This window comes from Scyliorhinus torazame, chromosome 12, assembly GCF_047496885.1.
Source record: "Scyliorhinus torazame isolate Kashiwa2021f chromosome 12, sScyTor2.1, whole genome shotgun sequence".
Classification (NCBI taxonomy): Eukaryota; Metazoa; Chordata; class Chondrichthyes; order Carcharhiniformes; family Scyliorhinidae; genus Scyliorhinus; species Scyliorhinus torazame.
In genome coordinates, this window is record NC_092718.1 from 144080762 (window position 1) to 144106416 (window position 25655).

Here is a 25655-nt window from a genome sequence, read left to right on the forward strand (position 1 = left end):
TTATTCAACCGCTCCTCATAGCTAATGTCCTCCATACCAGGCAACATCCTGGTAAATCTCTTCTGCACCCTCTCTAAAGCCTCCACATCCTCTGGTAGTGTGGCGACCAGAATTGAACACCATACTCCAAGTGTGGCCTAACAACAACAACAAAGAACAAAGAAATGTACAGCACAGGAACAGGCCCTTTGGCCCTCCAAGCCCGTGCCGACCATGCTGCCCGACTAAACTACAATCTTCTACACTTCCTGGGTCTGTATCCCTCTATTCCCATCCTATTCATGTATTTGTCAAGATGCCCCTTAAATGTCACTATCGTCCCTGCTTCCACCACCTCCTCCGGTAGCGAGTTCCAAGCACCCACTACCCTCTGCGTAAAAAACTTGCCTCGTACATCTACTCTAAACCTTGCCCCTCTCACCTTAAACCTATGTCCCCTAGTAATTGACCCCTCTACCCTGGGGAAAAGCCTCTGACTATCCACTCTGTCTATGCCCCTCATAATTTTGTAGACCTCTATCAGGTCTCCCCTCAACCTCCTTCGTTCCAGTGAGAACAAACCGAGTTTATTCAACCGCTCCTCATAGCTAATGCCCTCCATACCAGGCAACATTCTGGTAAATCTCTTCTGCACCCTCTCTAAAGCCTCCACATCCTTCTGGTAGTGTGGCGACCAGAATTGAACACTATACTCCAAGTGTGGCCTAACTAAGGTTCTATACAGCTGCAACATGACTTGCCAATTCTTATACTCAATGCCCCGGCCAATGAAGGCAAGCATGCCGTATGCCTTCTTGACTACCTTCTCCACCTGTGTTGCCCCTTTCAATGACCTGTGGACCTGTATTCCTAGATCTCTTTGACTTTCAATACTCTTGAGGGTTCTACCATTCACTGTATATTCACTACCTGCATTAGACCTTCCATTGCTGACTCACAGCACCAGGGATGCGGGATTAATTCCGGCCTTGGGTGACTGTGGGGAGTTTGTACACTCTCCCCGTGTCTGCGTGGGTTTCCTCCGACACACTGAAGATGTGTAGGTTAAGTGGGTTGGCCATGCTAAATTGCCCCTTAAGTGTCCAAAGGTTAGGTGGGGTTACAGGGATTGGGCAGGGGAGTGGGTCTAGTTTGGGTGCTCTTGCAGACTCGATAGTCCGAATAGCCTCCTTCTCCACTTAAAGGGAGTGCGAATGTGAATAAATGAGTGAGGGAGTGGTAATGAGTGAGGGAGTATGTATAGGTGATTGAAGGTGTGTGTGAATGTGTGGGGGAGTGTTAATGAGTGAGGGAGTATGTATAGGTGATTGAAGGTGTGGGGGAGTGTTAATGAGTGAGGGAGTATGTATAGGTGTGTGAGGTGGACGGTGTGTGTGAGGGAGTGAAGTGTGTGTGTGAGGTGGAGGATTCACATTGCTGACTCTCCATCATGAGGCTGATATTTAGAGATAGATGAAGGATGTGGAGGAGAGTCAGGATCTCTCCTACACCTCAGCACTCCATTAGCCTTCACACAAACTCAGTCCTTCACCTGCAGCATTGGAGAGGGGGGAGAGCCAGTCCGGGTGCGCGAGCGGTGCCGGGGACCGATGACGTCACTGAACCGCGACACTTTGGGCTGTGCGACGTCATCGCCCTGCTCCGCCACTCCAGGATGGCGGACGGAGCGAAGAGGCTTCCGGTCAAGAAGGCGACACAGCCGCTGGTTATTCCGAGGAGCGCGGCCGAAGAACAGCGCCTGAAGCTGGAGCGGTTAATGAGGAACCCTGTGAGTGAAAATAGACCCCCCCGGGGGGGTGGTGGTGCACATGCACATGCAATGGGGGTGAGGGAAATTTAAGAAATAAAACCACACCACCCCCGACTTTATGCATCATGTTCCAAGTTATCCAACCAGGGGCAACAACCTCTCAGTGTCTCCTCTGCTAAGTGACTTCGTTTCAATGACTACCCCTCAATTGTGCCAATTTCCAGAGAATGCACACCCAATTTGCTCAGTCTTTCATCATAGGACAATCCTGGCATTCCAGGAGCCAATCTACTGAAGAATCTTTGTTGTAGCTCCTCCAATGCAAGCATGTCCAACCTTAAATATGGAGATCAAAGTTGTACACAGTTTTCCAGGGGTGCTGTTGTCAAAATCCTGTACGTTTGCAACAAGACTTACTCCAGTATTCCAATCCCCTTGCAATAATTGCTTGCTGTACTTGCGTACTAACTTTTTGTGCTTCTTTTACAAATACGGAGAGTTATGCCCCTTTGAATATCAACATTTATTTTCCACAATAACCTTTGATGTGGCACCTTATAAAATGCCTTCTGGGAATCAAAGTATAGCACATCTACAGGTTACCCTTTATCCACAGCTCATGTTACTCCTTCAAAGAACTCCAGTAAATTGGTTAAACATTGTTTCCCATTCACAAAACTGCTGACATCCCGATTACCTTGTGTTTCTCCAGCTCTAACCTCCTCAATGATTGATTCTAGCAGCTGCCCCACCTGTCCACAACTCTTATGAGCCCTTATCTTACATATTTTAACCTTTAGTATAACACCTTACCAATTGCTTTGTTGTAACCCAAGTATACTACTACTTACTGCTTCCCCTTTATCGTTCGAAAATCTAGGGAGTTTTTGAAAATTATAAACAGTATACCCACTTATCTCTGCAGTTACCCCCTTTTGAATGCTAGGATGTAGCCATCTGGGGATTTGTCATGTTTTAGTCCCTTATGTCTTCCAATACTTTATCTTCAATAATATTCATTATTTCAGTTTTGTACATTTATTAGCCCTTTGGTTTCCTGCTATTTCTGATATGTAATTTATGTCTCCTGCTGTGAAAACAGGCACAAATTATTTCTTCAATGTTTCTGCCATTTCCTCATTCCCCATGATAATTTTTCTTGTCTGCTTTGAAGGAACCAATGTTTATTTTAGCTCCTCTCTTCCTTTTTATAAACTTGTAAACCATCTTGCAATCCGTTTTTATATTCCTGGATAGCTTGCTTCCCTTTTTTTAGCACTGTTTTTGTACCTTTTGCTGGTTTCTAAACCACTTCCAATCCTCAGGTTCACTGTTATTCATAAGAACTAGGAGCAGGAGGAGGCCATCTGGCCCCTCGAGCCTGCTCCATCATCCAATGAGTTCATGGTTGATCTTTTGTGGACTCAGCTCCACTTTCCAGCCCGAACACCATAACCCTTAATCCCTTTATTCTTCAAAAAACTATCTATCTTTATCTTAAAAACATTTAATGAAGGAGCCTCTACTGCTTCACTGGGCAAGGAATTCCATAAATTAACAACCCTTTGGGTGAAGAAGTTCCTCCTAAACTCAGTCCTAAATCTACTTCCCCTTATTTTGAGGCTATCTCTGCTTTCACCTGCCAGTGGAAACAGCTTGCCTGCATCTATCCTATCTATTCCCTTCATAATTTTATATGTTTCTATAAGATCCCCCCTCATCCTTCTAAATTCCAACGAGTACAGTCCCAGTCTACTCAACCTCTCCTCGTAATCCAACCCCTTCAGCTCTGGGATTAACCTAGTGAATCTCCTCTGCATACCCTCCAGTGCCAGTACGTCCTTTCTCAAGTAAGGAGACCAAAACTGAACACAATACTCCAGGTGTGGCCTCACTAACACCTTACACAATTGCAGCATAACCTCCTTAGTCTTAAACTCCATCCCTCGAGCAAAGAAGGACAAAATTCCATTTGCCTTCTTAATCACCTGTTGCACCTGTAAACCAACTTTTTGCGACTCATGCACTAGCACACCCAGGTCTCTCTGCATAACAGCATGTTTTAATATTTTATCGTTTAAATAATAATCCCTTTTGCTGTTATTCCTACCAAAATGGATAACCTCACATTTGTCAACATTGTATTCCATCTGCCAGACCCTAGCCCATTCGCTTAGCTTATCCAAATCCCTCTGTAGACTTCCAGTATCCTCTGCACTTTTTGCTTTACCACTCATCTTAGTGTCATCTGCAAACTTGGACACATTGCCCTTGGTCCCCAACTCCAAATCATCTATGTCAATTGTGGACCCAACACTGATCCCTGAGGGACACCACTAGCTACTGATTGCCAACCAGAGAAACCCCCATTAATCCCCACTCTTTGCTTTCTATTAATTAACCAATCCTCTATCCATGCTACTACTTTCCCCTTAATGCCATGCATCTTTATCTTATGCAGCAACCTTTTGTGTGGCACCTTGTCAAAGGCTTTCTGGAAATCCAGATATACCACATCCATTGGCTCCCCGTTATCTACTGCTCTGGTAATATCCTCAAAAAATTCCACTAAATTAGTTAGGCACGACCTGCCCTTTATGAACCCATGCTGCGTCTGCCCAATGGGACAATTTCCATCCAGATGCCTCGCTATTTCTTCCTTGATGATAGATTCCAGCATCTTCCCTACTACCGAAGTTAGGCTCACTGGCCGATAATTACCAGCTTTCTGCCTACCTCCTTTTTTAAACTGTGGTGTCACGTTTGCTAATTTCCAATCTGCCGTGACCACCCCAGAGTCTAGTGAATTTTGGTAAATTATCACTAGTGCATTTGCAATGTCCCTAGCCATCTCTTTTAGCACTCTGGGATGCATTCCATCAGGTCCAGGAGACTTGTCTACCTTTAGCCCCATTAGCTTGCCCATCACTACCTCCTTAGTGATAACAATTCTCTCAAGGTCCTCACTTGTCATAGCCTCATTTCCATCAGTCACTGGCATGTTATTTGTGTCTTCCACTGTGAAGACCGGCCCAAAAAACCTGTTCAGTTCCTCATCTCCCATTAAATCTCCCTTCTCATCCTCTAAAGGACCACTATTTACCTTAGCCACTCTTTCTTGTTTTATATATTTGTAGAAACTTTTACTATCTGTTTTTATATTCTGAGCAAGTTTACTCTCATAATCTATCTTACTCTTCTTTATAGCTTTTTTAGTAGCTTTCTGTTGCCCCCTAAAGATTTCCCAGTCCTCTAGTCTCCCACTGATCTTTGCTACTTTGTTTGCTTTTTCCTTCAATTTGATACTCTCCCTTATTTCCTTAGGTATCCACGGTCGATTTTCCCTCCTTCTACCGTCCTTCCTTTTTGTTGGTATAAACCTTTGCTGAGCACTGTGAAAAATCGCTTGGAAGGTTCTCCACTGTTCCTCAACTGTTTCACCATAAAGTCCTTGCTCCCAGTCTCCCTTAGCTAGTTCTTCTCTCATCCCATTGTAATCTCCTTTGTTTAAGTACAAAACACTAGTGTTTGAATTTACCTTCTCACCCTCCATCTGTATTTTAAATTCCACATATTGTGATCGCTCCTTCTGAGAGGATCCCTAACTATGAGATCCTGAATCAATCCTGTCTCATTACACAGGACCAGATCTAGGACCGCTTGTTCCCTCGTAGGTTCCATTACATACTGTTCAAGTAAACTATCGTGGATACATTCTATAAACTCCTCCTCAAGGCTGCCTTGACTGACCTGGTTAAACCAATCGACATGTAGATTAAAATCCCCCATGATAACTGCTGTACCATTTCTACATGCATCAGTTATTTCTTTGTTTATTGCCTGCCCCACCATAATGTTACTATTTGGTGGCCTATAGACTACTACCATCAGTGACTTTTTCGCCTTACTATTCCTGATTTCCACCCAAATGGATTCAACCTTATCCTCCATAGCACCAATGTCATCCCTTAGTATTGCCCGGATGTCATCCTTAATTAACAGAGCTACACAACCTCCCTTACCATGCACTCTGTCCTTCCGAATAGTTTGATACCCTCGGATATTTAACTCCCAATCGTGACCATCCTTTAACCATGTTTCAGTAATGGCCACTAAATCATAGTCATTCACGATGATTTGCACCATCAACTCATTTACCTTATTCCGAATACTACGAGCATTCAGGTAAAGTACACTTGTGTTGTTTTTTTCACCTCTGTTCTGAATCTTAACACCTCGATCAGTAATCTCTCCTAAGTTATATTTCCTCTTAACTTTTCTCCGAATTTTCCTTGTTGTTGAACCCATATCTTCATGTAACAACCTGCCGCGTTGCTTACCATTAATGTTTTTACTTCCTGTTTTATTCCTTTTAGTATTCCTGGTCCTATTCATTGAGCTCCCTCAGTCACTGTACCTTGTACTGTCGCCCTTTTTGATTTTTGACTATGGCTTCTCTGCCTTACACTTTCCCCCTTACTGCCTTTTGTTTCTGTCCCTGTTTTACTACCTTCCAACTTCCTGCATTGGTTCCCATCCCCCTGCCACATTAGTTTAAACTCTCCCCAACAGCTCTAGCTAACCCCCCCCCCCAACACCCCCCCAGGACATCGGTTCCAGTCCTGCCTAGGTGCAGACCGTCCATTTGCACTGGTCCCAGCTCCCCCCGAACCGTTTCCAATGCCCCAGGAATTTGAATCCCTCCCTCTTGCACCATCTCGCGAGCCACACATTCATCCTATCTATCCTGACATTCCTACTCTGACTAGCTCGTGGCACTGGTAGCAATCCTGAGATTACAACCTTTGTGGTCCAACTTTTTATTTACTTCCTAACTCCCTGAATTCAGCTTGTAGGACCTCGTCCTGTTTTTGACCTATATCGTTGGTGCCTATGTTCACCCCCCCCCCCCCGAATGTCCTTCAGCCGCTCCGAGACATCCTTGACCCTTGCAACAGGGAGGCAACATACCGTCCTGGAGTCTCAATTGCATCCGCAGAACCGCCTGTCTATTCCCCGAACGATTGAGTCCCTGCGCAGCAAAGCCAGCCACGGTGCCTTCCCCTGGTGAGCCATCTCCCTCAACAGTATCCAAAGCGGTATATCTGTTTTGCAGGGAGATGACCTCAGGGGACACCTGCACTGCCTTCCTACTCTTGCTCTGTCTTTTGGTCACCCATTTTCTATCCCTCAGTAACTTTCACCTGCGGTGTGACCAACTCGCTAAGCGTGCTATCCACGACGTCCTCAGCATCGTGGATGCTCCAAAGTGAGTCCATCCGCAGCTCCAGAGCCGTCAAGCGGTCTAACAGGAGGTGCAACTGGACACACTTCTTGCACGTGAAGGAGCCAGGGACAGTGGGTGTGTCCCTGAGCTCCCACACCGCACACGAGGAGCATGACACGGGTCTGAGATCTCCTGCCATGTCTTAAACCTTCGGTTAACTTCAACAACTACAATTTCCAAAAAAAACCAACAAAGAAAAAGTAAATAAATATACCAATGAAAAGAAAAAGAAAACAGAAAAACTACTTACCAGTCACTTGCGATGTTGCAAGCCTCTTCATTTAATAATGTTGCTCACTGAGTTTTTGTTTTTCAATATGTGGAATATACATTTGTTGAATATTTTATAGAACATAGAACATTACAGCGCAGTACAGGCCCTTCGGCCCTCTTTGTTGCACCGATCTGTGAAACCACTCTAAAGCCCATCAACACTATTCCCTTATTATCCATATGTCTATCCAATGACCATTTGAATGTCCTTCGTGTTGGCGAGTCCACTACTGTTGCAGGCAGGGCATTCCACGCCCTTACTACTCTCTGAGTAAAGAACCTACCTCTGATATCTGTCTTATATCTATCTCCCCTCAATTTAAAGCTATGTCCCCTCGTGCGAGACATCACCATCCGAGGAAAAAGGCTCTCACTGTCCACCCTATCCAATCCTCTGATCATCTTGTATGCCTAAATTAAGTCACCTCTTAACCTTCTCTCTAACGAAAACAGCCTCAAGTACCTCAGCCTTTCCTCATAAGATCTTCCCTCCATACCAGGGATGTTTTGCACAGTTTAATTACTGCCATACCTTTTAGTCTGGTTAATGAATCAACCTTCGTGATAAATAAATCTATGTAATTGGCTTTGTTTAAGTTTAAGATTGTGATTGGAGTATGTAATTTTCAAACTTAATGTGGAACTCATTTGTATTATGATCACTTTTTCCCCAGTGGATCTTTCACCATAAGATTACTCATATACTCTGCCTGGTTATGCAATTATAAATCTAAAATATCTTTATCCCTAGTTGGCTCCACAACATTTTGATCCAGGAAACTGCCAGAAAGCATTCTGCAAACTCATCTTCCAGACCTGCTTTACCAATCTGACTTGTCTAGTCTATATAAAGATTAAAATCCCCCACAATTATTACATTAATTTTGTTACATGCTCCAATCATTTCTCACTTAATGTTCTGTCAATTGGCATAGCTACTGTTAAGAAGGGGGAGACTAAATTTGCAGGAGGTGCGGAGAGTAGTGTGAATACCCAAAAGGGGCGGGGGAGGGTTGAATGCCTGGGGGAGAGGGTGGGGATGAGGATGATTGAATACTTGGGGACATGGAGAGATTGATGTTTGGGAAAGGGGAGAGCGATGTAGGTGGCAGGAGAAAGGAATGATGTTGAGTAGGATCGGGGAGCTGTGCCAGCGGTACAATGTCAGTGCCGGCCTCAGTATCTTTTTGGGCCCTGCTGAAATTTTGCTCATGTTGACGGAAGTTTCGAATGTTCGGTATTGATCAAGGTTTTCCTCAAATTTCTCATTGTAGGAGAAGCAAGTTTTAATCTTGGAGAAACCCAAGGACTGGGCTCCGCGCCCACCACCAGAATTTGTTCGCGATGTTATGGGTAAATGTTACTTTTATGGAAGGAAACATGCAACTTTACGATGTGTATGTGATCAAAGACTTTTTCTCCACATATCACCTCCAGCAATTTACTTTACTCTCCCCATCCCCACTGTGTCTTTTTTTAAATTTAGAGTACCCAATTATTTTTTTTCCAATTAAGGGGCAATTTTGCATGGCCAATCCATCTACCCTGCACATCGTTGGGTTGTGGAGGGAGACCCACGCAGACACTGGGAGAATGTGACCATCCCCACTGGGTCACACTGACTTCTACTTTGCAGCAATTAACTGCATTGAAGTATGGTACCTTTCCCAAGCGATCTTTCTTCAGCAATCAGACTGAGGGTGTTAGGAAACTGTAATCCAGTTTCTAACCATTTGAAATTTATTAAACTGGAGTTGAATCCCTCTCCACAATTTATGTAGTAGATGGTGAGAAATATATATAGTAGTACTGTTTGGTAATAGGACATTCAATCCTACACCTCTGTCCAGTCCTGCCTTTCCTCACTCAGTCTCCCCCAAGAGATGTTCTTGACTCCGGCCATGTACTGACTAGATAATAGGAACATGGGAATCAGGAGCAGAAGTAGGCAATTCAGCCCTTTGACCGTGCTGTGCCATTCAATCAGATCATGGCTGATCTTTCCTGGTCTCAAAGCCCCTTCCCTACCTGTTCCTCTTATCCCTTTAACCTGCTTTTTATCAGAAATATATATATCTCCCTCTTAAAATTCTGTAATGATTCGGACTCCACTGCACTTGGGGCCGTGAGTTTGACAAATTCACCACCCTCTGTGGGAAGTAGTGGCATCTCATTCGAGGCTGAAGCCCAGTCAGCTTCCTCACTTCCCAGAGGTGCTGGGACCCATTGTAGACCAATTATTGTACTGAGATCAGAACATTCAGCATACAGGGACTTTGCAGCATACCCCGCTGAATGCGTCACTTCTGGGCTTTAAAAACAAAATGTCTTGTTCTTCTGCAGTCTCTCCTGTTACCAGGGCTTTTCTTGTTAGCATACAGTGCTGGCAGGTTAGAATGATGAGTACCCAGTGAATAATCGCTTCTTAAGCAATGTGACACAGAGGAATATAGTTGACTTTCTTTCCTGACCAGACGATGAATCTTTACAACACATTGTTCTCCTTTCTCTCCTCTGCAATACTCCAGTTTCTGTTTGGAAAGATCCACTTCGTATATTTTGAAACATTTTCTTTGTACTTTGAAGATAGTTTGTAATGTTCGATGTGGTGAAGGAAAATCTCTAAATGTGGTGATGATTTTGCATAGGTATTATGTAAATGTGTTGCATTTTTTTAATTAAATGTTTTTTATTGGGTTTTTGAACAAAGTATGTTTACCGTTATGTACACAGAACAAAAAAAATAAAATATATACATATATATATAGAAGAGAAGAAAACACACAAAAAAGACTGGTAGTGTCTGATGCACTAGCTCAACAACAGCACTCTGTACAATTGGCAAAACTATTTTTTAAAAAAAATATATTTTATTAAAGTTTTTCGATCAAAAAGAATTTTCCATTTTTACAACTTTGTAACAAAATGTACATTGACCGTTATTTAAACAATATATTAACTAACAACAAGTGCAGAAAAAGAAATAGTAACATTGAAAAAATAAATATAATTATAAACAACCAGCATGGAAAAGAACAAAAAACCCCCAAGGACCCACATGTACCCCCCCTCTTCCCCCCCCCCCCCCCTCTGACCCTTCGGGAAGACCCAAAATCCTTAAATTCTTCCTCCTCGAGCTATTTTCCAGGGCTTCCAGCCTTTCTACGCACCTCTTATGTAGTGCCTCGTGCGTCTCTGTCTTCACCACCAAGCCCTGTATCTCGTCTTCATTCTCGGCTGCCTTTGCCTTCACTCCACGGAGCTCCATCTCCTGGGTCTTTTGCGTCTCCTTCAATCCCTCAATCGCCAGCACCTCCTTCTTGAGCTCCTCCACACATCGCCGGAGGAACTCCTGCTGTTCCGGGTCCCATACCATCTGGGCTCCCTCAGCCGCCATCTTGCTACTCCCTTCTCTTCTCTGCCGCTGCTCCAGAGGATCCTCCGCAATCTGGCCACTACTATCGCTTCTTTCCATCCACACCCGGGGGGACTCCTTCCTTTATCGCCTCACACTGAGTTTGGCCGTGAAAAATATCCGTTGGGGCTCCCGATAAGAGTCCAAAAGTCTGTTAAAACGGGAGGTGCCGAAACGTGCGACTCAGCTGGTCATCGCCGCAACCGTGGCAATATTATTTTTAACACATAAGTAGGCATCTGTTTGTGGGGAGAGGGAAACTGGGGAGGTACATTTACATTTGGGTGCCGGAGAGACAATTACATTGGTTATGTCCAATACAGAGAGGGCAATACGAGAATGGATCTGGTGTTGGTGTTGTTACTTGCTGGTTTTTACAGTTATGATGGAAGTCAGAAAGGTTGTATACTAAAGGAGAGTGTGGAAGAGATAATTGTCAGTAAAGAATTGGTTCTGAAAAAAAGAAAAACTCCGGTGGAGAGGTGATTCAACTCTGATGGCTGATCCTTGGGCAGTTAACAGCCAGTTACTGATAGTCTGACATGGTTCTCCTGTATTATAATCCAAGATTCCAACACCAGGTTAAAGTCCAACAGGTTTGTTTCGAATCACTAGCTTTCAGAGTGCAACTCCTTCATCAGATGACTGAAGAGGTGGGTTACACAACCACATATATAGACAAAGTCAATGATGCAATTTGAGACTCACATTCAAAGTATCATCTTACATCATATATGTGGTTGTGGAACCCATCTCTTCACTCACCTGATGAAGGAGCTGCTAGTGATTCGAAACAAACCTGTTTGACTTTAACCTGGTGTTCTAAGTCTTACTGAGCCCACCCCAGTCCAACGGCGTCATCTTCACATCAAAAGATCATGGGCTGGATTCTTCGTTTCTCAGGCTAAGTGCCGGGGCATACGGAGAATCCGCGGGAGGTTCACAACAGGTAAATTGGCGTGAACCCCTCACCGATTCAGGTATTGGTGAGGAGCTAGCACCGACGCCACGTGAAACTCTCGCAGATCACGCCAAAAGCGGATGGAGAATGGGTGGGTTCCAGGCCGCTCATGCGCAGGGCTGACGACCTGCATCGGCTGTGCCATAAAACATGGCGCCAGCCATGTGCGATCCCAACGTGCCAACCGCGACCCCACAGCCCACCCCCTGGCCACCTCCCACCAGTCCCCCCCAGCCCTAGCAGAAGCCCCCCCCACCCCCCCCCCCCGGCCAGCAGCACGGATCCTGGCCGAGTGTGGTAATGCTGCCCGCAGCCGGCATGCCAGATTCCTGACCACTGGGACCACAGTTTGAATTGACCAAACCCCCGCACATGCAAACACCTTTGTCTAACGTGAATCTGACTAGAGTTTCACTCTTTGTACACCAAACCACTAAACTAATATTTATTGTGTATGGCACCTTCCTGTGGAATCGCAGAGGGTGTAACACCTGCCCTTTTAACTCTTCCATGCTTAACATCCCAGGCCCAAAACATTCATTCCAGGTAAAGCAGCGTTTCAGTTGCACCCCTTTCAATTTGGTCTATTGCATTTGCTGCTCCCAATGTGATGATCTCTGTATCGGAGAGACCAAACGCAGACTGCGTGATCGCTTTGCTGAACATCTTCGGTCTGTACGCATTCAGGACCCTGACCTTCCCGTTGCTTGCCATTTTAACACAAGACCCTGCCCCATGCCCACATGTCTGTCCTTTACCTGCTGCAATGTTCCAGTGATGCTCGACACAAACTGGAGGAACATCATCTCATCTTATGGTTAGGCACGCTGCAGCCTTCTGGTCTCAACATCGAATTCAACAACTTCAGATGATTAGCTCTACCCCACTTCGACCCCTTTGTTTTCATTCCATTTCATTTTAACTGTCTTTTACCATTTATTGCTATTTTGTCTTTTCTTATATATATTTCCACCCCCTATCGCTTCCCCTGTCCCCTCTCTCCCACCCATGCCCCCCACCCTCCACATCTTCATCTGTCACAGTTTACCTTCTGATTTTAGTTTCTCTGCTGTTTGGCCTTTCACGCCCTTTATTCTCCCTGGGGACTGCCATTAGCACTCTTTTCCCTTGGTTTCTTTGGCTGTTAGCATTTTTTTCCCTTGGTTTCTGTGGCTATGACTCATCTTTCATTCCCCCACCCTACAGTATAAATATCTCCCACTTTCTATGTCTTTTAGCTTTGACAAAGGGTCATTTGGACTCGAAACGCTCGCTCTTTTTTTCTCCCTACAGACCTGCTGAGATTTTCCAGCATTTTCTCTTTCGCAGTAATTTGCTTTTATCCACTAAATTAAACCCAATTAAATACCTTACTTTTAATATTTAACAATACAAATATAAATCACTTAAAATTACCGCTGTTTTCCTGGCATGTTTTATTTGGTTGACCTAACAGATCAGTGTTGAGACATTAACTTTTTTTCTGTGGTTGCTTTTACTGAAAAAAAAAATGTGAATTGGAGAGTGGTTTGTGATGTTTCCCTCCAGTCCCACTTCACCTTTGAATTCTTTGCTGGACCTCTATTCTGAACTTAACACCCCTGTTGTGACAAGGGAGAGAGAGTTCTACAGTTTCTTTAAGAAGAGTGTGTCAAACTTAGATAACCAGCTTCATGGAAGAGTCTTCCTCTTGCACACTTGGGCAAAATTATAATGACCTTTCTACAATTATTCATTAAGAGCACATACTTTCCTTGGTGAGCAATGTGATGCAATTATAATAGATAGCTGAAACCTATTGCACAGTCCAAACAATGGCTGTTGCAGTCTTTGGACCTGGCAAGCTGCATAGCTGTCTATTGGATTCTCGTGAGTGTAGCCAGGACTTGTGTTGGTCAAAGTGATGCTGCTGAATTATAATTGACAGCCCTTTAGATCAAACATAAATCTGAGTTCTTGATTTGCAAAAGGTAATCATTCTTATCTTTACTGTACGCCCTTCCTTTCCTCCACATTGAATGCCATAATTGTGCTGTGATAATAGGATCGAGTGCTGGTGCAGGCAGTGGCGAGTTCCATGTTTACAGACATCTCCGGCGAAGGGAGTATATGAGAGAGGAATTCATGGAAAAGCAAGCAGGACAGGTGAGTATAGCTGCGTAACTGCTCCTTGTCAATGCTTCAGCCAAAAGGAATGCAGTCTTAGTATGAGCTCCAAAGCAACACTGAGGAGTTGAGATTTTAAACAGGGTTAGCCTGCCTCCAAATATGAACTCTTGACCTTTTAACTTTAACGATTAGATTTTTCTTGAATGAAGTAATCTGACTGTGTATTTGAAGTCAGTAGGATAAGGTTGACTGACCTCCCGTTAGTATCCAGTACATGACTGCAGCACATGTGATTTTTCCTGTTGCACACTATCCTGTCTCCATGCTTGTTGACTTTTAGCTTTCTGTAAGTCACAATTCAAAATTCACCTATTCTTTCAAAGAACAAAGAAAAGTACAGCACAGGAACAGGCCCTTCGGCCCTCCAAGCCTGCGCCGACCAATGATGAACATGGAATTGCGAATGTTGGTAGGAAGCCATGTCATAAGAGCCATTCTCTGTTTTCAAAACATCCTGCACAAAGATCATGCCAGGAAATAGGTCGGGATAAAAAAGACCCTACACTGGTGAGGAGGGAGTAGCATTGATCTTCAGATTAATGCTGGGGCCTTAGATCCCAGTCCGAAAAAAAAAATGGAAATGGAGGAAAGTATATCCGTTTGAAAATATTGTTTGGATAAGAGAAATAGTACATTACAAAGAAGACAACAGCAAATTACAAAGGGCCTAGATTAAATGAATCAGTAGAACATTGGGCAATGGAGTTTAATGTTACGCAGTGTGAAATAGGCACTTTTGATAGAAGATTGGCAATGCAGTGTAAATAGGGGAGTGGGACCAGAATGGGATGGTGAATCGAGAAGTTTGAGGTTCAGGCACACAAGTTATTAAAATCTGGTGCCCGGTTCCAAAATGTAACCAAAAACCTCATTACTGCAGTTAGAGGTCATCAGAGTTTATTTGGGGTATTGTGTTCAGTTCTGAAGGAGGGATATATTGGCCTTAAGAGGGTTTCCAGCTATGAGTCACCAGGGTAACACCTGTGATTTTAAAACATTTTTTTTATAGAGTACCCATTTATTTATTTATTTATTTTTATTCATTTACGGGATGTGGGCGTCGCTGCCTCGGCCAGCATTTATTACCCATCCCTATTTTCCCTTCAGAAGGTGGTGGTGAGTTGCCTTCTTGAACCGCTGCAGTTCTTGAGGTATAAGGACACCCACTGTGCTGGTAGGGAGGGAGTTCCAGGATGTTGCCCCAGCGACAGAGAAGGAAAGGCGATATATTTCCAAGCCAGGGTGGTTAGTGATTTGGTGGTGGGGTTCCCACAAATCTGCTGTTCTTGTCCTTCTAGATGGTAGTGGTCATGTGTTTGGAAGGTGTTGTCTAAGGAGCCTTGGTGAGTTATTGCAGTCCATCTTGTAGATGGTGCACATGGTTGCCACTGTTCGGCGGTGGTGGAGGGTTTGAATGTTTGTGAAAGGGGTACCAATCAAGCGGGCTGCTTTGTCCTGGATGGTGTTGAGCTTCTTTGAATGTTGTTGGAGCTGCACTCATCCAGGCAAGTGGATAGTATTCCATTACACTCCTGACTTATACCTTGTAAATGGTGGACAGGTTTTGGGGGGTTCAGGAGGTGAGTTACTCGCCGTAGGATTCCTCGTCTTTGACCTGCCCTGGTAGCCACAGTATTAATATGGCTAGTCCAGTTCAGTTTATGATCAATGGTAACTCCCGGGATGTTGATTGTGGGGGATTCAGCAATGGTCAAGGGTGTCAAGGGGCGGTGGTTAGATCCTAGCTTGTAGGACATGGTCATTGCCTGGCAGTTGTGTGGCGCGAATGTAACTTGCCTCTTATCTGCCCAAACCTGAATATTGTCCAGGTCTTGATGCATTTGGACATGGACTGCTTCCCCGAACAGGTGCCGGAATGTGGCGACTAGGGGCTTTTTACAGTAACTTAATTTGAAGCCTACTTGTGACAATAAGCGATTTCATTTCTTTTCATTTCATTATCTGAGGAGTCACGAATGGTGATGAACATTGTGCAGTCATCCGCAAACATCCCCACTTCTGACCTTATGATGGAAAGGAGGTCATTGATGAAGCAGCTGAAGATGGCTGGGCCTAGGACACTACCCTGAGGAACTCCTTCAGTTGAGATGATTGCTCTCCAACCACCAAAACCACCTTCCTTTGTGCTGGGTATGACCCAACCAGCGGGAAGAGTTTTCCCATTGACTCCAGTTTAGCTAGGGCTCCTTGATGCAATACTCTGTCAAATGCTGCCTTGATGTCAAGGGCAGTCACTCGCACCTCACCTCTGGCATTCAGCTCTTTTGTCCATGTTTGAACCAAGGGTGTAATGAGGTCAGGAGCTCTGACCCTGGCGGAACCCGAACTGAGCATCCGTGCACAGGTTATTACCGAGTAAGTGCTACTTGATAGCACTGTTGATAGCTCCTTACACCACTGTGCTGATGATAGAGAGTAGACTGATAGGGTGGTAATTGGCTGGGTTTGATTTGTCCTGTTTCTTGTGTACAGGGCACACCTGGGCAATTTTCCACATTGCGGTGTAGATGCCAGTGTTGTAGCTGTGCTGGAACAGCTCGGATAGGGGTGCAGCAAGCTCTGGAGCACAAGTCTTCCGTACTATTGCGTACTGTTCCGTACTATTGCCGGGATATTGTCAGGGCCCAAAGCCCTGAATCCAGTGCCTTCAGCCGTTTCTTGATATCAAATATCCAAATGAGGGACAATTTAGTGTGGCCAATCCACCTAGACTGCACATCATTTGGGTTGTGGGGGTGAGACCCACGCAAACACGGGGAGAATGTGCAAACTCCACACTGACAGTGACCTAGGGCCGAGATTGATCTCGGGTCCTCTGCGCCATGAGGTAGCAGTGCTAACCACTGTGCCACCTTGCCGATCTAGGTGGGGGTAACACCTGTGAGGAGAGAATGAGTTGTGATAGACTGTGTAACTTGCTGCACCAGAGAGGTTCATTAATATAATGAAGGGAAATGACAAACTATTTTGGGTTTAATTTCCAGTGGGAGGACAATGTCTCATCATCAGAACTATGAATCGGGAAACTGTTCGGATGTGAAATGCTACAAACCCAGAAGATCAATGGTACAAAACCAATTGAGGTCTTTCAAAGAGTGGTTCAGGAAGTAAGAACATAATAACAATAATAATAATCGCTTATTGTCACAAGTAGGCTTCAATGAAGTTACTGTGAAAAGCCGCTAGTCGCCATATTCCGGCGCCTGTTCGGGGAGGCCGGGACGGGAATTGAACCCACACTGCTGGCATTGTTCTGCATTACAAGCCAGCTATTTAGCCCACTGTGCTAAACCAGCCCCTGTAGACAGACTGGGAAATTCAGACAAATGAGGTTTCTCTAATGTGGCTAACAAAATGCAGAGTCTTCACAATAGGTCCAATGACTGGCTTCTGATAATACGAGGAAGGTGATCCTGTTATTTCTTCACATAAGTGACAGAAGAAAAGCTGAGTAACTTTGCTTTCCATCTAAGTGGCCCGTATGTTGTGTATTCTGTAAAATAAAATAAATAGTCTTTACCACTTATAGTGAACATGTTGGTCTTAACCCAATTTGCCTGCTGTATGAGGTGGGGTGAAACTTAATAGATATTTCCATACTGGGACTTGACATCTCAATGTGGCTAATATGGCTGCTGTAATTTAGCAAGGGTTGTAATTCTAAAAGTCTGAGACTGTACTCTGTTCTTTGCAATAAAATTTAGATGCCGAAAACATTGGAGAGGAGAACAAGCTTCAGCCTATCGGCTCTTGCAATGATATTAAACATGCAATTGTCTTTGAGATAGCTGCTGGAAGTGACACTGTTCTGTTTGACTACATGATTCACCTGAGGATTCATTACTTTACAGCAACGTCTAGAGGACGAATTCCAGACAAAATTAGACCGTAATCGGAGAGTGGCTGAAGTGAAGACCGAGAAACGCAGGAAGAAACGGTAAAAGCAGTTGGAATGCAACAGTTTTTAACACGTTCCCATTTTATTTCCACTGGATTCAATGGAATTGGTGCAGTGCGAGATCAGAGTAGTCATCCTGTCATACATGTTTTATTTTATTTCTGTTATAGGGCTGGATTCTTCTGCCCTGCCTGCCGCAAGTACGCCACGGGCAAGGCGCCGACAATGGAGAACCCCATTGATCTCGGGTGGGATTCTCCGGTCATCGGGTGGAGAAACCGGCCCATAGATTTGAGGAGTTTCTCTGTAATTACTATAATGGGTCCTCCACTGGATCACTGGGTAATCTACTTAGAGTAAAAAGGTCATGGGGTCAATCCACTCCACGTGTGGAGTTAGCTGACCTCAGCCAGGGTTGTCTGTAATTGTTATAGTCTGTTTTGAACCAGCGTTGGATCCTCATTAGTTGGGACCAAGGTTAGACACTGCAGCCAAAGTTGGCAAGAGCCTGAATGATATTGCTTGTTCACTGAGCAGGGATTCACTTGGATTCAGCACAGGGGAAAAGCAATTGATTGCAGAGATACTTGCAGCCCATCACTGGCCAATCTAACCAGTCACATACTAGCTATAAGCATAGGATTTTAATTGGGTTCGGAAGAATTAATCAACAATTTAATGTAATTTAGTTGTTAGCCAGATCTTGGTAGAAAGTTAGAGGGATGGCAGGGAAGGGAGTGCAATGTTCCTCCTGCAGGATGTTTGAGGTGAGGGATGCCGTTAGTGTCCCTACTGATTTTACCTGCAGGAAGTGCTGCCATCTCCAGCTCCTCCAAGACCGAGTTAGGGAACTGGAGCTGGAGTTGGAAGAACTTCGGATCATTAGGGAGGCAGAGGGGGTCATAGATAGCAGCTTTAGGGAATTAGTTACACCAAAGATTGGAGATAGATGGGTAACTGTAAGAGGGACTGGGAAAAAGCAGTCAGTGCAGGGATCCCCTGCGGTCGTTCCCCTGAGTAACAAGTATACCGCTTTGGATACTTGTGGGGGGGGGGGACTTACCAGGGGTAAGCCATGGGGTACGGGCCTCTGGCACGGAGTCTGTCCCTGTTGCTCAGAAGGGAAGGGGGGAGAGGAGCAGAGCATTAGTAATTGGGGACTCGATAGTCAGGGGCACAGATAGGAGATTTTGTGGGAGCGTGAGAGACTCACGTTTGGTATGTTGCCTCCCAGGTGCAAGGGATGTCTCGGATCGTGTTTTCCGGGTCCTTAAGGGGGAGGGGGAGCAGCCCCAAGTCGTGGTCCACATTGGCACTAACGACATAGGTAGGAAAGGGGACAAGGATGTCAGGCAGGCTTTCAGGGAGCTAGGATGGAAGCTCAGAACTAGAACAAACAGAGTTGCTATCTCCGGTTGTTGCCCGTGCCACGTGATAGTGAGATGAGGAATAGGGAAAGAGAGCAATTAAACACGTGGCTACAGGGATGGTGCAGGCGGGAGGGATTCAGATTTCTGGATAACTGGGGCTCTTTCTGGGGAAGGTGGGACCTCTACAGACAGGGTGGTCTACATCTGAACCTGAGGGGCACAAATATCCTGGGGGGGAGATTTGTTAGTGCTCTTTGGGGGGGTTTAAACTAATGCAGCAGGGGCATGGGAACCTGGATTGTAGTTTTAGGGTAAGGGAGAATGAGAGTATAGAGGTCAGGAGCACAGATTTGACGTCGCAGGAGGGGGCCAGTGTTCAAGTAGGTGGTTTGAAGTGTGTCTACTTCAATGCCAGGAGTATACGAAATAAGGTAGGGGAACTGGCAGCATGGGTTGGTACCTGGGACTTCGATGTTGTGGCCATTTCGGAGACATGGATAGAGCAGGGACAGGAATGGATGTTGCAGGTTCCGGGGTTTATGTGTTTTAGTAAGCTCAGAGAAGGAGGCAAAAGAGGGGGAGGTGTGGCGCTGCTAGTCAAGAGCAGTATTACGGTGGCGGAGAGGATGCTAGATGGGGACTCTTCTTCCGAGAAAGTATGGGCTGAGGTTAGAAACAGGAAAGGAGAGGTCACCCTGTTGGGAGTTTTCTATCGGCCTCCAAATAGTTCTAGGGATGTAGAGGAAAGGATGGCGAGGATGATCCTGGATAAGGGCTGTGACCAGTGGTGTTCCACAGGGATCAGTGCTGGGACCTTTGCTCTTTGTAGTATATATAAATGATTTGGAGGAAAATGTAACTGGTCTGATTAGTAAGTTTGCAGACGACACAAAGGTTGGTGGAATTGCGGATAGCGATGAGGACTGTCTGAGGATACAGCAGGATTTAGATTGTCTGGAGACTTGGGCGGAGAGATGGCAGATGGAGTTTAACCTGGACAAATGTGAGGTAATGCATTTTGGAAGGGCTAATGCAGGTAGGGAATATACAGTGAATGGTAGAACCCTCAAGAGTATTGAAAGTCAAAGAGATCTAGGAGTACAAGTCCACAGATCACTGAAAGGGGCTACACAGGTGGAGAAGGTAGTCAAGAAGGCATACGGCATGCTTGCCTTCATTGGCCGGGGCATTGAGTATAAGAATTGGCAAGTCATGTTGCAGCTGTATAGAACCTTAGTTAGGCCACACTTGGAGTATAGTGTTCAATTCTGGTCGCCACACTACCAGAAGGATGTGGAGGCTTTAGAGAGGGTGCAGAAGAGATTTACCAGAATGTTGCCTGGTATGGAGGGCATAAGCTATGAGGAGCGATTGAATAAACTCGGTTTGTTCTCACTGGAACGAAGGAGGTTGAGGGGCGACCTGATAGAGGTATACAAAATTATGAGGGGCATAGACAGAGTGGATAGTCAGAGGCTTTTCCCCAGGGTAGAGGGGTCAATTACTAGGGGGCATAGGTTTAAGGTGAGAGGGGCAAAGTTTAGAGTAGATGTACGAGGCAAGTTTTTTACGCAGAGGGTAGTGGGTGCCTGGAACTCACTACCGGAGGAGGTAGTGGAGGCAGGGACGATAGGGACATTTAAGGGGCATCTTGACAAATATATGAATAGGATGGGAATAGAAGGATACGGACCCAGGAAGTGTAGAAGATTGTAGTTTAGTCGGGCAGTATGGTCGGCACGGGCTTGGAGGGCCGAAGGGCCTGTTCCTGTGCTGTACATTTCTTTGTTCTTTGTTCTTTGTAAGAGCGAAAGTAACAGGGTAGTTATTATGGGAGACTTTAACTTTCCAAATATTGACTGGAAAAGATATAGTTCGAGTACATTAGATGGGTCGTTTTTTGTACAGTATGTGCAGGAGGGTTTCCTGACACAATATGTTGACAGGCCAACAAGCGAGGCTACGTTGGATTTGGCTTTGGGTAATGAACCAGGCTAGGTGTTGGATTTGGAGGTAGGAGAGCACTTTGGGGACAGTGACCACAATTCGGTGACGTTTACGTTAATGATGGAAAGGGATAAGTATACACCGCAGGGCAAGAGTTATAGCTGGGGGAAGGGCAATTATGATGCCATTAGACATGACTTGGGGGGGATAGGTTGGAGAAGTAGGCTGCAAGTGTTGGGCACACTGGATAAGTGGAGCTTGTTCAAGGATCAGCTACTGCGTGTTCTTGATAAGTATGTACCGGTCAGGCAGGGAGGAAGGCGTAGAGCGAGGCAACCGTGGTTTACCAAAGAAGTGGAATCTCTTGTTAAGAGGAAGAAGGAGGCCTATGTGAAGATGAGGTGTGAAGTTTCAGTTGGGGCGATGGATAGTTACTAGGTAGCAAGGAAGGATCTAAAGAGAGAGCTAAGATGAGCAAGGAGGGGACATGAGAAGTATTTGGCAGGTAGGATCAAGGAAAACCCAAAAGTTTTCTATAGGTATGTCAGGAATAAGCGAATGACGAGGGAAAGAGTAGGACCAGTCAAGGACAGGGATGGGAAGTTGTGTGTGGAGTCTGAAGAGATAGGCGAGATACTAAATGAATATTTTTCGTCAGTATTCACTCAGGAAAAAGATAATGTTGTGGAGGAGAATGCTGAGATCCAGGCTATTAGAATAGATGGCATTGAGGTACGTAGGGAAGAGGTGTTGGCAATTCTGGACAGGCTGAAAATAGATCAGTCCCCAGGGCCTGATGGGATTTATCCTAGGATTCTCTGGGAGGCCAGGGAAGAGATTGCTGGACCTTTGGCTTTGATTTTTATGTCATCATTGGCTACAGGAATAGTGCCAGAGGACTGGAGGATAGCAAATGTGGTCCCTTTGTTCAAAAAGGGGAGCAGAGACAACCCCGGCAACTATAGACCGGTGAGCCTCACGTCTGTAGTGGGTAAAGTCTTGGAGGGGATTATAAGAGACAAGATTTATAATCATCTAGATAGGAATAATATGATCAGGGATAGTCAGCATGGCTTTGTGAAGGGTAGGTCATGCCTCACAAACCTTATCGAGTTCTTCGAGAAGGTGACTGAACAGGTAGACGAGGATAGAGCAGTTGATGTGGTGTTTATGGATTTCAGTAAAGCGTTTGATAAGGTTCCCCACGGTAGGCTAGTGCAGAAAATACGGAGGCTGGGGATTGAGGGTGATTTAGAGATGTGGATCAGAAATTGGCCAGCTGAAAGAAGACAGAGGGTGGTGGTTGATGGGAAATGTTCAGAATGGAGCTCAGTTACAAGTGGCGTACCGCAAGGGGCCGTTCTGGGGCCGTTGCTGTTTGTCATTTTTATCAATGACCTAGAGGAAGGCGCAGAAGGGTGGGTGAGTAAATTTGCAGACGACACTAAAGTCGGTGGTGTTGTCGACAGTGGAAGGATGTAGCAGGTTACAGAGGGATATAGGTAAGCTGCAGAGCTGGGCTGAGAGGTGGCAAATGGAGTTTAATGTAGAGAAGTGTGAGGTGATTCACTTTGGAAGGAATAACAGGAATGCGGAATATTTGGCTAATGGTAAAGTTCTTGGAAGTGTGGATGAACAGAGGGATCTAGGTGTCCATGTACATAGATCCCTGAAAGTTGCCACCCAGGTTGATAGGGTTGTGAAGAAGGCCTATGGAGTGTTGGCCTTTATTGGTAGAGGGATTGAGTTCCGGAGTCAGGAGGTCATGTTGCAGCTGTACAAAACTCTGGTTCGGACGCATTTGGAGTATTGCGTACAGTTCTGGTCACCGCATTATAGGAAGGACGTGGAGGCTTTGGAGCGGGTGCAGAGGAGATTTACCAGGATGTTGCCTGGTATGGAGGGAAAATCTTATGAGGAAAGGCTGATGGACTTGAGGTTGTTTTCGTTGGAGAGAAGAAGGTTAAGAGGAGACTTAATAGAGGCATACAAAATGATCAGGGTGTTAGATAGGGTGGACAGTGAGAGCCTTCTCCCGCGGATGGAAATGGCTGGCACGAGGGGACATAGCTTTAAACTGAGGGGTAATAGATATAGGACAGAGGTCCGAGGTAGGTGCTTTACGCAAAGAGTAGTGAGGCCGTGGAATGCCCTACCTGCTACAGTAGTGAACTCGCCAACATTGAGGGCATTTAAAAGTTTATTGGATAAACATATGGATGATAAGGGCATAGTGTAGGTTAGATGGCTTTTGTTTCGGTGCAACATCGTGGGCCGAAGGGCCTGTACTGCGCTGTATCGTTCTATGTTCTATGTTCTAATTCTGAGTTCGCAATTTGCTCCTTATATTTCAAGTTATTTTCCTCATTACAGCCAGAAGTTAAAGGAGAAGAAAATGTTGGCAAAGAAAGCCAAGAAGGAGCTGACAAAAACTGAAGAGGGTGAGTTTTGCTCAAATTGTAATCCATTCCAGTCTGTGTCAAAAACACAGGACATTTATTCAGATTTGTTCCTCCCCGGGTTGATTTGATGAACAGTGATTGCCAAAGGGTTCAGCCAAATCCATGTTACCCGATTTGTGACTTTGTTGCTGCTCCTCGAACTGCTTAAGAAATGAAAATTCCCCTCCACTTAAGGACAGTGGGGGGAATCTATGTGTTGAGCCAGAGGAAATGGGCGAGGTACTAAATGAATACTTTGCATCAGTGTTCACTAAAAAGGGTACACCCTTCAACCAGACGAAATCGAAGTCCTCAGCAGAGGGCTCAATTTCTGCACCACCACCAAAATGGACCCCATCAGTCTCGCGGCAGACACGGAGGAATTCATCAGGCGAATGAGGCTCCGGGAATTCTTCCACAGACCCCAAGAGGCCAACAGCGAACCCAAGCAGACTATCAATGAACCAGAACAGCAGACCGAGAGATCTGCGGTGCGGCAACCGAAGAGGAAAGAGTCGCATTGGACCCCTCCGGAAGGCCGCTGCCTTAGACTCGACATGTATGCTCAAGCCGTCAGGAGTCGCGTCAATGCCAGATTCATCAGTCGCATTCACAAGACAACCCCGAACGTCACCCAAGCACAACGCAATGCCATCCACGCTCTCAAGACCAACCGCAGCATCGTCATCAAACCAGCAGACAAAGGAGGGGCCACTGTCGTACTGAACAGAACGGACTACTGCAAAGAAGTATACCGACAACTGAACAACCAAGAACGCTACAGACAGTTACCCGCAGATCCGACCAAGGAACACATCCGCCAACTTAACAGACTGATCAAGACCTTGGATCCAGATCTTCAGAGCACCCTACGTGCTCTCATCCCACGTACTTGATTGTATTGGAGATCTCTACTGCCTCCCAGAAATACATATGGCCAACACACCAGGCCGCCCTATCGTTTCAGGCAATGGGACCTTGTGTGAGAACCTCTCTGGCTACATCGAGGGCATCTTGAAACCCATCGTACAAGGTACGCCCAGCTTCTGTCGCGACACGACGGACTTCCTACAGAAACTCAGCACCCATGGACCAGTTGAACCAGGAACATTCCTCGTCACAATGGACGTCTCGGCACTCTACACCAGCATCCCCCATGACGACGGCATTGCTGCAACAGCCTCCATACTCAACACCGACAACTGCCAATCTCCAGACGCAATTCTGCAACTCATCCGCTTCATTCTGGATCACAACGTCTTCACCTTCGACAACAAGTTCTTCATCCAGACGCACGGAACAGCCATGGGGACCAAATCCGCACCCCAATACGCCAACATCTTCATGCACAAGTTTGAACAGGACCTACTCACCGCACAGGACCTTCAACCGACGTTATACACCAGATACATCGATGACATTTTTTTCCTTTGGACCCACAGCGAAGAATCACTGAAACGACTACACGATGACATTAATAAGTTCCATCTAACCATCAGACTCACCATGGACTACTCTCCAAAATCAGTTGCATTCTTGGACACAGTCGTCTCCATCAAGGATGGTCACCTCAGCAGTTCGCTTTACTGCAAACCCACGGATAACCTCATGATGCTCCACTTCTCCAGCTTCCACCCTAAACACATTAAAGAAGCCATCCCCTATGGACGAGCGCTCCGTATACACAGGATCTGCTCAGACGAGGAGGAGCGTAACAGACATCTACAGACGTTGAAAGATGCCCTCGTACGAACGGGATATGGCACTCGACTCATCGATCGACAGTTCCAACGTGCCACAGCGAAAAACCGCACCGACCTCCTCAGAAGACAAACATGGGACACAACCGACAGGATACCCTTCGTCGTCCAGTACTTCCCCGGAGCGGAGAAACTACGTCATCTTCTTCACAGCCTTCAACACGTCATTGATGACGATGAACATCTTGCCAAGGTCATCCCCACACCCCCACTACTTGCCTTCAAACAACAGCGCAACCTCAAACGAACCATTGTTTGCAGCAAACTACCCAGTCTTCAGAACAGTGACCACGACACCACACAACCCTGCCATGGCAATCTCTGCAAGACGTGCCAGATCATTGACATGGATACCACTATTAC

General features: G+C 45.6%; 1 protein-coding gene across 1 annotated transcript in view; it reads left to right on the forward strand.

The window, feature by feature from the left end:
* The first annotated feature begins 1627 nt into the window (after positions 1 to 1627).
* The window catches only part of prkrip1 (PRKR interacting protein 1), a 31789-nt gene continuing 7761 nt past the window's right edge, over positions 1628 to 25655 (forward strand). The window contains exons 1-5 of the mRNA XM_072469125.1: positions 1628 to 1768; positions 8585 to 8663; positions 13731 to 13831; positions 17728 to 17813; positions 23465 to 23532. Of these exons, the coding sequence (XP_072325226.1) occupies positions 1655 to 1768; positions 8585 to 8663; positions 13731 to 13831; positions 17728 to 17813; positions 23465 to 23532 (448 nt within the window). The 5' untranslated portion in view covers positions 1628 to 1654. The remainder of the gene's footprint in view (positions 1769 to 8584; positions 8664 to 13730; positions 13832 to 17727; positions 17814 to 23464; positions 23533 to 25655) is intronic.